Source organism: Electrophorus electricus, chromosome 21, assembly GCF_041902795.1.
Source record: "Electrophorus electricus isolate QZ-2024a chromosome 21, ASM4190279v1, whole genome shotgun sequence".
NCBI classification, from domain to species: domain Eukaryota; kingdom Metazoa; phylum Chordata; class Actinopteri; order Gymnotiformes; family Gymnotidae; genus Electrophorus; species Electrophorus electricus.
Window position 1 is genome coordinate 13,495,001 of NC_137517.1, and position 12,792 is coordinate 13,507,792.

General features: G+C 46.2%; 2 protein-coding genes and 1 long non-coding RNA gene across 8 annotated transcripts in view; 1 reads left to right on the forward strand and 2 right to left on the reverse strand.

Moving 5' to 3' along the window:
- Positions 1-5,859, reverse strand: part of st8sia5 (ST8 alpha-N-acetyl-neuraminide alpha-2,8-sialyltransferase 5) — a 16,428-nt gene extending 10,569 nt beyond the window's left edge. The window contains exons 1-4 of one of the 6 annotated variants that reach the window (XM_081703960.1): positions 5,436-5,858; positions 2,487-2,591; positions 997-1,104; positions 477-569 (exon numbers count right to left, since the gene is read on the reverse strand). In XM_081703960.1, the coding sequence (XP_081560086.1) occupies positions 477-569; positions 997-1,104; positions 2,487-2,591; positions 5,436-5,566 (437 nt within the window). In that variant the 5' untranslated portion in view covers positions 5,567-5,858. Of the gene's footprint in view, positions 1-476; positions 570-996; positions 1,105-2,486; positions 2,592-3,975; positions 4,470-5,435 lie in introns of those variants that run through there. The other 5 variants (XM_081703961.1, XM_027030215.3, XM_035521214.2 and 2 more) reach the window with 5 other exon arrangements.
- Positions 5,860-6,360: 501 nt separating this feature from the next.
- LOC145652768 (uncharacterized) lies at positions 6,361-7,542 on the forward strand. Its single transcript, XR_014118980.1, has 2 exons — positions 6,361-6,658; positions 6,845-7,542. It is a non-coding gene; the product is annotated as an uncharacterized LOC145652768 (long non-coding RNA).
- Positions 7,543-7,953: 411 nt separating this feature from the next.
- On the reverse strand, positions 7,954-11,055 carry rpl37 (ribosomal protein L37). Its single transcript, XM_027030219.2, has 4 exons — positions 10,953-11,055; positions 10,229-10,364; positions 9,346-9,430; positions 7,954-8,054 (listed from the first exon to the last, which is right to left on the reverse strand). The coding sequence occupies exons 1-4, from the start codon at positions 10,953-10,955 to the stop codon at positions 7,985-7,987; spliced, it is 294 nt and encodes a 97-aa protein (XP_026886020.1). The 5' UTR covers positions 10,956-11,055; the 3' UTR covers positions 7,954-7,984.
- Positions 11,056-12,792: the final 1,737 nt, after the last annotated feature.

A 12,792-nucleotide genomic window follows, 5' to 3' on the forward strand; every position in this document is an offset into this window, starting at 1 on the left:
GGGCATGGGCAGACGCCGAGGCTGAAGAGCTGGGGAGAAGCGTGAGTAACACACATACACAGTCACACACGGGCATCACAGTGCAGGCCGGCAGCGATGGCCCTGGAGATGACCGGTGATGGCTGATGGGGGACAGAGACAGAGGATCATGAAGCCAGAACACCAGCGGGTTTGCCAGGAGACTCCTGGCGTCGCCGTGACGTCCGGGCGGGGGCAGGGGTGATGCGGGAGGGGGGGTGTGGCTGATGGGGTCAGAGGCTGAAGGTCAGAGGGTGTGCAGGGCTGGGAGGGAGGTTCAGACAGCATGCACAAGCAGACCAGGAGCGCGCCAACACGGCGGGCAGTAGACAAATGCACACGCCCCCCAGACCAGATGGAAAAAGCCGACAGACATGATTCTCAAAAAACAGCGGAGGGAAGAAGGTTTGGTAAGAAAGAGGAGCTGATTGGAGACGCCATCGTCGTCAATGGCCTACCTTATCTTTTCTCTTTTCTTCTTCTTAATATCGGCTAGGCACGGCGCGATAACTACGGAGCTCTCTGAGTGCTGAACATTCTGACGGACGCATCTGTCAACATGCAGACAGTCGGGTTAGCGGGTCCGAATTAACCATCTCTCTTCCTGTTGCCTTCCTCTCTGTTACTTCCTCTCTGTTACTCTCTGTCTCTCTCTCCTTTCATCCTCACCTCCTCCTTGGCTTGGCAAAACCCTCCGCGGTATTGCAAATTGAGCCTAATTAGCGTCAGGCCTCTGATTGGCTGTGCCGTTAGTAATTTGGTTAACGGGCATTTCAGCTGTTTTCTGTTCCGCGCAGATGTTTAACCACATCCAAAACATGCATGGGGGGATGTTTGAGCTGATTCACGCTCACACACTCACTCTCTCTCACACACACACACACACACACTCACTCACTCTCTCTCTCTCTCTGTGGGGTGCTGCGGTCGATGGTGTGGCCAGGTGGAGCGGTTGGTGCTTCCAGTGCGGCATTGTACCTTTTCCTGCCATTTCGGGCTGGTTTCATCCCTCCATCATCGGGGTAACTAACGATGCCACTCCAGTTGCCCACCTCGTCTCCCTTGAGGCGGGTAAACTGTTGCCCACTAGTGAGAGAACGAGGCAGTGCATTTAGGGTTTAGGACTTTGCATAAAAACGAGTCAAACACATTTGAGGTTAGACGTGGTTTGTGAGGAAACCGCAGGAGAAGCGATCAGTGTGTCAGAGTGCAGTCCCACTCAGCTCCAGAGGATGTCTTCTCTCTCGTTAGGTGTCAGTGAAGTCATTAGAGTCACGTGCAAGTGAAGCATATAAACACAGAGGCACTAGAGAAAGGTCACATCCTAAGGTCAGCCTTATAACGTGTTTATGAATGCTTTAGGAAGAACTGATTCATGGGTTGAATTAGGCCATAAAAAGCTTAAAAGTCATTAATAAGCCGTTATAACTCATAAATAAACAGGGCAGCAGTGACCTGTGCTGTGCTGGTACCACTGGCACCCGCTGGCTGACTGACACACACACACATACACACACACACACACACACACACACACACACACACACACATCGTACCTGTCCTGCTCCCAATCACCTGACTATTGATTCGATTTTGCTTTTGTTTTGAGTTCGCTCACTACTGCGCACCTTTTTTCCCTGTTGCTATGGAGAACAGAGACTCTCCTCGACCGCACTCGTATGTCCGCTCACTTGCACCTTCATTAAAGGCATATTTGAGAGAAACACTGACACGCTGACCTAGAGAATGTGAAATCAATTTCTACACTGTTTAATGTTCATTTAACGTTTAAAGCGTCATTTCTGAGAAATAAAACATCCTGCTGTGTTAACAAATAACGCTGAGGCAGAACACGCTTTTACTGCACAGACGAGGCCTCGCTATCCGGCACTCATCCACTTACTGCTGCTTGTCATTTATGTAATTGCTTATTAATTAACTCTTTGGTTAGTTCGTTAAATCATTCATAAACCCGTCCTGAAGCAGTATCATGAGAAATACCACAACGCTATCTCTCATGAGAACCAGGGCAAAAAATCTCAGCAGACACGGAGACTTTCGCAATGGCAGTGCATTCATCGGTAAACGCCGCCAGCGCAGGTCTCGCGCCGAGGCGACGTGTGTGAGGGTGTGTCAGGATAAACGTTCCTCGGTAAAATAACAAAGGTTCAGAGAGAAAAAAAATTCAGTTAGGCAACATATCTTTACGTTCTGCAGCACTTGACAAACGGATTTGTTTTGGATTAAAGCATTATCGTGTTGTAGTTTTAGAGGATGTTGGTACAGCAGTTATTATCAATATCATCCTTCTGCAGTTGTGATTTTTGGTACAGACCATGAATGGACTTCAGTAATGATGCAACTGATTTTTTTTTCAGACCACACACCCACACAAACCACGCCCCCTCCCCATACACACACACACACACACACACACACACACAGACCATTCCTGTGCAATACTTAACGATTTACAGGCTACACGGACAGACTTGCTGCCAATAATGGGTGAGCGGCAGTAATGTTTGTACGCGCTGTAGCGGATCCTGGGCTTGGCCAGTAGTCCTGACTCCCTGGAGAGAATCGGGAACATCACAGCCTCAGAATGGCACGTCCTAAATTAATCCAGTTATCTTTCTCTAAATGTAGGATAAGTCAGTGAAAGTCACACCATCAGAGATTAGTCTCAGGTCACAACCAAAGCCGTACAGACCGTACACGAGGCAGAGGGAAAATATAAAAATGCCCTCAACTTTTGTTAATGACCTCGGCTGTGGTACTGAGATTTCCCATAAACTCTCTGTTCAGATCATCAGTATCTTCTGATTAAAGTTACTGCTGGCTCTGTCACCCTCGAGGTACACCCGCAGACGGTCATCACTGCATCGGGAGGGGTTACGGAGAGCAACCGCACGAGACCACGTGTATGGTTTGACATCTTCACTGCATTCCCCCAACATCTTAGGGGAGGCAGTGTAATCCTTAGGAGGCTGCGCTGCTCTTGGTGAGATGTTCGAGGTTTTAATCCCCGTTGCTTACAAATACAGAAACATTTGGTATCTTTTGTCAAGGAATATGAAAGTTTCCCAAAGACGTATTACACTTTATGCTGACATTATCATTCTCATTACTGTTGCTGTTGTAACGTTTGTTATTATTGTTTGTATTATTGTTTGTTGCTGTATCCAGTTCTGTCCCCACCTTGCTGGTGCCACAGGTATGTCGCCTCTCCTCTGCTGAGGAACGAGCGAGGCGCTTGCACAGAACGCAATGTCTGCCCATTTGACGTAGACCAAAACCACCCGCCTGATTAACAATCCTCACCTCCGCAGGAACACACCACCCTGAGCCAGGACACCGCGGAGGGACCTGGGAGGAACGGAGGCGCTTGACGTCAGCTTCGATGCACAGCCGCCAGCGGGTCCTCTTTCCCAAGCACCCCGAGTCCTTCTGGGCCGAATCACAGAGCGCTCGCCGTTATGGCGGCCTCGATCGCCGACAGAGTGCCATAGGCGAAACCCAACCTCTGCGAGAAGGGAAGGTTGACGAGGGGAAGCGCGAGATTCCCTGGATTCGGATAAGGGAGTGTCAGACTGTTTGGGAGCATCAGCACGTCCAGCTGCTCCAACCACCTCAGCGGCCAAGCCGAACTGATCGGGAGACCCAGGACTGGAACGGCACTTCTACCAGCAGTGGTAGTCTAAGCCGCAGGCACAGAGTTCCATCTGTGATTTCAGCACTGCAGGACGTCTGAGTCAGCTCCTCGTAATTAGTTAACGAGGTAAAGGACGTGCTTCAGGAAACAACACCAGAACTCAGGGCTACTCCACTGCTGGAAACTCTAGCTGAGACACAAAGACTGTGGATTCTTTCCTTTAAGGAAGTGTCAAACCCCATTATAAAGTCTGGCACAATAAAATTAAATAAAATCTAGTTCATGGGATTTACAGTACTTACTCTAAAAGCTGGGAACCTGGGGTGAGGAGGAGCTGTCCTCTTGAATGCAGAAATGGATTCACCATTTTCTGTTCTAAAGTGACATATTTGTAAGATAAAGGCTTGAAGAACCCATTTAAATTATCATCAGGACATAAACTTTGCTTGCACAGCTGATGAAGGACCTGTCTGAAACCTTCAAGGAGCCAGACTACCTAATGACCAAAGAAGAAATCACACCACAAGGTCACAGATCCACTTGAAAACTGAGGTGATAAACTTCACTTTCTTCTACACACACACACACACAGAGAGCGAGCGAGAGATCCCGTACTCATGTTTCTTCACACTGGCATCTAAAGAACATAAATACATGTTTATTTTTAGGTTCTGACACCAGACTCCTTGGAGGAGTGTGAGGTCACTTGATTTCTTCTGCCTGAACACCAAACGCTAAACACAGCACCACGGTGCCACAGAAATATTCAGCATGGGCTGAACTAGTTTAGGCGTCAGACGTAAACGCACTAGGCTCGGGGGGTCCCCGGTGTCACACAGTCTTCTGTCTGCTCCCCGAGTACAGACCGTGTGGGTTCAGCCAGGTTTCGAGTCATCGAGGGCTGTCCAGTTCAGATGTTATGAATCCCATGTGAAAGGGGGCAGGTGCGAGTGGGTTCAAGGTTTCAAAAGTAGCATATGGGCGTCTGCTGGAATGCAGGAACCATAATGCACTGCAGAACGGAGGCGCCATTTCACACTGACACACACATGAACAGTTCTAGAAGCTTAGAACCATCTGCATTCTAAAAGCCTCACAGATTCTCAAAATTCTTTGCGGCAGGAAAACATCAACTTTCGTGTTACGATGCTCTGTTGTTGTTCAGATTAATAATTCATTGCAGGAGCAGTACACTGGGCCACGTATGTGTGTAGAGTACCAAGCCTACGTCACACGATTTTCCCAAGGGTATCCATTCAAATGTTGACATCATGACGAACTGCTTTTCCAACGCTACATTTGGCACAAGTTCAGAGGATTTTGGTCGTTCCTTAACGCAGTGGCACAAGTCTTATGTTAGATGTATGATCAGTAGACTATAAGGCTGAAGAGAGAAGAAACAAAAATAAAGAAACATTAAAAAAAAAAAAAAAGTCAAACGTGAGAAGAAAAAAAGAGGACCAAAGCGCAGCATAGACAGTCGGCCAGTGGGACTGTGTATGGCATTGGAACGAAGCTGGAGCCTCGGGCCGTTTTTCAAACATGAGCAGACCGGCGGCGCGCAGCACCCTGCCGCCGTTAGGCGTCCTCATCAGGAAAACCGTTAACTGCAACTGTCATTGATCAAATAAACTGTCTAGCTTCGCCGCGCATCTGACTTTGCATTGCGCCAAGTGCATTATAACAGGCTGCCAATCATAACAGTGAAAGCGGTCGACTAAGAAACATTTTCCTAAAATCAATAAGCGTAAATCACGTTTACCTCTTGATGTAGTTCTTTCCATAGAGAATTTGCTGCACCAGCGTCACCAGTCCAAACGCGCATATGAAAATAAAACAAAGAGATCTGTTGCCCAGCAAATCTCTGCCGGCCGTTGGGTCGGAATATCCCATCCTTTAGCACATCAGACGACGGTAACGCAGAAACCACGTCGGCAGACACGGATCGCTCACGACAGCCTGCACATGTTTACCGTTCGAGGAGCTCGAGAGCGCATCGCCTCGCACCCACTCAAGGCCAACAGATCAGCTTTGCGCTCGTCCGGCGTTATTGTGCGTCCCCGTCTCGGGCGGGGATTGCGCGCGGTCGACGCACGTAGGCAATGCAGCCTTCGCTCGCGCTCCACTCCCTCGGTGCGCACCAGAGCACGCGCGTGACTGGAACGGACGCTTCGGGCTCCGCGAAGGCGACGCACAATATGCACGCGAGTCAAGCGCGAGACTCGCTTAAACCCAGGCAGCGGACGCGGTGGGGTCCTCGTGAGACGTAACAGGGTCAGTCCGCGTTCGGCGAATGATGCGCCGTAGCGGGAATGCGGGTTGACTCTTTTTTCTTTCTTTTTTTTTGAAGGTCACCGCGACTTTCTCTGGCCACAGCCGGAGCTCAGACGGCCCATTTTAGTCAGAACCGGAATCCTTTTATTAGCCGCAGGGATCTGACTCGGCGAATTGGTGCGCGGCAATCAGAACAGAAAAGAGAAGTAATGCAGTCGCATTACTGAAGAGGGAGAAAACCAATGAGCTGGGTTAAAGTTGTTTGTGTTTGTAACGTTTTCCACAAATATCCCAACACATTTTACAGTTTAAACTAGTCCAACGTTACGTTGCGTCTTTCCAAGATGACGCGGACAGCAGCCTGTAAGTCGGTAGGACCAGATAGCGGCTACTTTCCGGAGCTCATTTCTGCAAGCTTCCACATGCCTCGGCTTTGACCTTCGACAATGCTCTTCACAATATAAGGCTATGCGTTTTAATAAATTGGCAATGGTACAAGTCTCTGGGAAGTAGATTTCCAATTTCCAGGCTCCTTCTTTTAGTAATTTAACTCAGCTACGCCAAAGTCATTAAATGACTTTTCTTTCTTTTTCACCCTCTGACACCCGGATCTCGAGACGTATGTCAGCATGCTTGACTGCCACACGTCATGGATGACAGCCCACCACCTGAAGCTCAATCCCAGTAAAACCGAGCTTCTGTTCATCCCAGGTACTCCAACCCTTACCATGACCTCAGTTTCCTTCGAGAGCTCCCTGGTATCACCATCCGAAGCTGCCCATAGCCTGGGTATAACTTTGGACAACCAGTTGTCGTTCTCAACTCGTTTCTAATCTAACCCGGTCTTGCAGATTTTTCTTTTGTAACATATGAAGGATTCGGCCCTTTCTCTCGCAGGAAGCTACCCAGGTGTTTGTGCAGTCTCTTGTAATCTCAAAGCTCAACTACTGCAACTCGCTCCTTGCTGGTCTTCCTCCAAGAGCCATCTCAAACCTCTACAACTTGTCCAAAATGCAGCAGCACGACTGGTCTTCAGTCTTCCGAAGTTTACATATTACTCCACTGCTGCGCTCCCAGTAGTTGCACGCATATTTAAAATCTTGATGCTTGCCTACAAAGCCAAAAGTGCACCTGCCCCTTCACACACGAGGTCAATAGTCAAAGCCCGATCGGTACTTCGAACCTCAATTACGGCTCGGCTTGAAATACCATGCTTCAGGACTCATGGACGACAAGCAATGAGGCCATTTTCTGTCCTGGCTCCAAGATGCTGAAACCAACTCCCACATGCTGTCCGGACAGCAGAGTCCCTTGCAGTCTTCGAACACAGACTGAAGAACCATCTATTTGCAGAATATTTAAAGGACAACTGACACTGCTCTCATATTGACTTACTAATTTAGTACTTATTGTAGGGTAGTTTATGTTGTTTACCAACTCTAGCACCTATTGTTTATTGCATTTATCATAGACCTTATGTACTTTGTACTTCTAGGTAGCAGCAGTGATCCCTGTATTCTACACTACTCTAGTTCATTGGCATGTTGGACCTACTGTACTAGAATATTCTGATTAAATGACGAAGCACTTTTGTAGGTCGCTCTGGATAAGAGCGTCTGCTAAATGCCATAAATGTACTACTCTGATGTAGAGCACTAGGGTAATCAACCATAGAAAAAGCCACATGAAATACGGAGCCATTCACAGAACATCCTGCAGTAACACTAGTGTTAGATTTTTCATACAGAAAATTTCAGTTAAAATGCATACATGGTCCTTTTCTTGCAGAAAAGGACCATGTATGGTCCATAAATCGATGACACTGCACACTAAAGGGCAACATTTCTACTGGCTGACATTTCATATAGCCCATGTACACAATATGCAGGTATACCCAACACCCTCTGGAGGTCAAATCAATCAGTATGTGCATAGTCCCTTCAGAACGAAATGTAAACTAAGAGTTGTTTTTGTTGACACATGAATCAGACTAGGAAGCCTGCAAATGTTGTTCACTTGTTTTATTAGAAACGTTGTTTACGAGGAGCTGGAAGCAGCCACTGCAGCCCGTCGGGGTTTGGGGACGGTTCCCTCACGGAAGCCATTCCTGAAACAAACAGCAGCCTTTAGTGTCCATGCATCAGTGTTAACACGAACCTGTTATCATTGGTCAACATATCTGGAGATAACTTCTCAAAGTTGACTGGTTCCTTCACATTTCTGACAGGCTTAGGTAGTTACACAAAAATGAGAGTGCTACATATTCAAAATTGTAATGAAGTACAGTTTCCAGAGAAACAAATGTTTCGGACAGAGGTCCTTCAGCTGTGCAAGCAAATTGCTTCTGTATTAGTAGAAGGACGAGCCAGTTTATATAAAAAAGATGATGTTAAATGTTCTAAAAGTAGAAGTTGTTCCGCTTCTCTGGAAACTATTTTACTACAATTTTGATTATCGCTACATCTCTTACTACACTACACTGCAGTTACTCACCTGGAATGTTCAGATATATTTATATGCACATCTGAGATATGCCTTCAACTATATTACCACCAGCGACAACCTCCAATACCACATGAAAAGACCAAAAATGATCAACGCTTCTTAAGACGATCTGAACACTGCCTCAAAGGCGCCTACAGAACTCTCCTACAGAACACCAGACACTGGGCCGAACGCTCGCAGCACTCCAACGTCATTTGCACAGTGCAGCCACCTGCTACAGCAGACACACTGCCAAGACAAGCCACACGGTAACAACAAGTGCGTTGCGCCGCCATACTGGAGACACGTCATGCTGGTGCGCATTTACTATGGAAGTGTACAGCCACTCTGTTCAAGTGCTAGCCCTGTAGTTCAACTGAAAGCTCAGACCCAGTCAAAGCATTCAGTTCACTACAACGATCCAACACATCACCTACCAAATGTGTTTCTGAAATGAGAAAGGATAAAGTCTCACTGCGAGCTTGTAAGAGCACAACACTGCTAGGTTTACACCCACCACTCCCAGCTTCGAGTCCTCCACCACCCGCAGTACCTCTGAACACACCTACTAGAGGACCGCAGGGCACTAAGGCAAGTTCCAGGACACCAATACCCTCGTCAGTCTATGCGCGGATATACCCGTCTGCCTTTTTTGTCATACAGACCTTTACAGCTTTTTACAACTTTCAGAAGTGGGAGATGACAAGGATTCACATTAAAGTGAATTAAGCCAAGCCTTGTGCCCAAAACAACCTGTACGCACCTGTCGCGTGGGCTCCCAACGCCACCATTTGCTCATTAAGCTCATGGAAACAGGTAGGATTCATTGGTAAAGAGCAAACATCAAGGCAGGACCTTTTGAAAAAGCGTGAACATGAACACCTCAGACACGGGCGTGCGTGTAGTGGGCTCACCTGAACCTGCGGAAGACGACCTTCATGTGCCTCATGCGGCCTGTCCCAGTGGTGCTGCGCCTCTTGGCCTTCGCGCTCCAGTTGTCTGAACACAGAGCAGCAAAGCACCTCACTCACACATGGCAGGCAGCAAGACGAACAGCAACTCCTGCCTCCCCACACCTCCCGGGGACCTCCATGGGCACCAAGTTTAAGCGTTCTTTTGCACACTCGAGTCTGCAGTGATCAAGTCTTCTGAAGCAAGGAAAAGTGTGCCAATCAAACTAGGCTAAAGTAGCCATTAATAATATGATGACATGCCTGAGAAACCTGGACCTGTGTGGTTCATTTTTGCCAGTAGAAGAGCATATCTTTAGTCTGGGTACATGACAGAGGCACAGAATGTTTACACAGCAGTGCTTGTTCTCATAGAACAATCACGTAGTGTTGAGGCTCCAAATAACGACCGCAGGCCACCTACGGCCTCATAACGTTTTGGAGACAGATGGCCAGAATTCAGTGTTGGAAACAGGAGCCTCTGCTTTACACCTACGCACACGCACGTCTTGGTACATTGATTACTTCGATTTAAAATAAATTTACTACAACGCCAGCAAATGAAGCTGCACTGCTAAGTGCCCCTTTACCTGGCTCCTTCATAAATTCAAACTTCAAAAACTTTTTCATGCTGGACTTATGAGCAAAGACAACCACAAGTGAAGCTAGCGCTTTATTTCTGAATGTCTGACCACTCCGAAAGTCTTCCATGGTCTAGACGATCCTTGCGGAGTTCTTCATTGTCCCAAACATTTGTTTAGGCCTACATGTCTAAACAAGTTATTCCAGTACCGTTTTGTGTTCAATATCAGCCTATTACAACGAGCGGGAACACTGATGTACTCACACTTTCTCTTGCGCTTGGCAGGGTAGCCACACTTTCCGCAGGTTGACTTCTGCAGGTGGTAGGCTTTGGAGCCGCACCGGCGGCACAGCGTGTGCGTCTTATTGCGGCGCTTGCCGAAAGACGACGTCCCCTTCGTCTGGAAAGAGACGACACCGTCCGGTTTACACGCCAGGGTTCTGAACAAACTAGCTAGCCGATTCACTGCTACACATGGCAACACGGCTGGGATGTCTAGACTCAAATGCAAAGTCCTCTCAAACACCCCCAGTTCTGCCCGTCTCTCCCAAAATTCGTATTTGTGGACGTGGCGAGCGGGGGAACAAAAACGTTTTAGCTCGGATTTGGTGTAGTGGTTTGCTAAGATAAAGCTAGCTCTGATGCTAACATTACCTAGCAACCTGGATATGGGTTCGCAAACACGCCGGGGAGCAGGCGTTTGCACAACGCAAAGACAAGAAATTAGTCTTTTACCAAACCTATATATTAAATAAAGCCTTAATCAGTATGATATTGGCGTCTAGCTAGTGAAATCACTACTGCCACCACTAGCGTGGCTGCTAACTAGACTACACAATATAATAATGTTATGGCAAACATTTGCAATATCGTGAATAACCAACTCCAAATATTATTGCTATGTGAAGTCATTAGTAAAATGACGATATTAAAATCGACAAAAGCCGATGTTATAAGATTTTTGTCTACAAGACCACTATCGACTTACCATCTTTTTCTACGGTCGAGTCGAAAGAGGCCGGAAAAGGAATCGGTGTACTATTAAAAACCAGCCGAGTTTGTTCCGGTGTAACCCTGAAATATATCTGGGCAGATACAAATTGTACTTTGTAGATCCTCCAAGTCGGCGTTCTCATGGTATAACTTCGAGACCTAGATTGTAACCTTCGTGATTTTAATATTGACAATAACTTACGTAATGTAAACAACAATGCTAACTTTAAAATCACATTCTCAAATTTATTTTGCAATTTATTTAAGAAAGCTATATATAATCACACAGAGATTTCATTCTATCCTGGCTGGTACTTGATGATTCAAATACAAAGAGTGATGGATACCATATGAGAAAATACTAAGATTATTATCAAGCTTTGTTTTCGTATAATATTTATCAACAGGGGGCGGTAGAGACTATTGCAGTACAGTTCAATGGCAAATCACTGGCATGTAGTAGGCCTTTTAGTTAAAAGCAAATTCAACACCATATTATATGCGCCACCTTGTGGTGAAGAAAAGTAAAAATAAAATTGAATACATTAGGTCCATTGTGCGGTTTCTCTCATCATATTATTCTCGTTTGCAGAAGGTTTCGTTGCGTACAAGGAAAGCAAAAAATCTTAAGATGTGGCATAATAGTATATGAGGAAGATATCTTTAGTAAACAAGGCCAGTCCATACATGGCATATTGTGGCTGCCAGGAATGTAACCGTTTGTGGCGTTCTTTGGGGATGACGTACCTTCAGGGATCTTCTGCAGGGATAAAAGGTGTGTGATCACGGGGGTCTTTAGGAACATATCCACATATGGACAGACACAGGGCATCTGTTGGCAGTCTGGTAGAACAGCGGTCAGATGTTAACCATGAGGAACAGACTCTACTTGTAAACAATGAACACCACACCAGAAAATAAGAGTACATGGCCTGTTTCTAATGTGTGTGTGCGTGTGTATAATACGTGCCAGCACAGGATGTTATAGAGCAGCAGGGTACTGTTTACACAGACCTCTGAAGGAACATTCAGGAAAAACAGGTAATCACACACACACACACACACACCCTAATAAATCACACTATCACACATCAGCACCCATCAGTCAGCCAGCCACATATTACAGCCACAGTTACATAAACACACTTTTTTGGCTTTATCATGTGCTGTTTTATATATATAAAATAATAAACAAACACACACACATTCTGAAACCAGTACCTCCCCATGTGACAATGTCGTTAGAGTGTGTGTACATCCAAGGGGCTCCAGAGCACAAGTGTCCGTCTATGTCTGTTAGTCCATTTGTCTGTGTATGTGTGTGGGTGGAAACAGTTTATGTCTCTGAAGCCAGATGTGCCCAGACTGCCAGATTTGCAGTTCACAGGGGAGGCAGGTTGAAAGGGAACCAAAACAACACTCATCCAGAACAATGAGACAGTTTCACCGAAATATTTTTCACATTGGCTTTTGACATTATAACTGTATCATTTATATAATACTTTCATATTTTGAATAGTATTTGGAATAATTTTTTATGTTCAAGTTTTAGATTTAAAATGGTAAGCAACTGGTCAGATAACTATGACATCCTCATCAAAAATGGTCTGTTAGAGATTGCCTTAGTTATTCTCCAATCTGGTGACGGTTTTGACCAAAGAACCTACCAGACAATTTGGCAATTTGGTAATTTGTTGTTTCTGTAGCTCAGTAGTTCAACCGGCGGAGTTGATAGCTTGTTGGCGCCCAGCTAACAGCAGTACATTCATTTCTACACACTTCTTCTATTGGCCCTCAAGTTATAGTACCTCTGGCTTGAATGTGGTAACCAATTA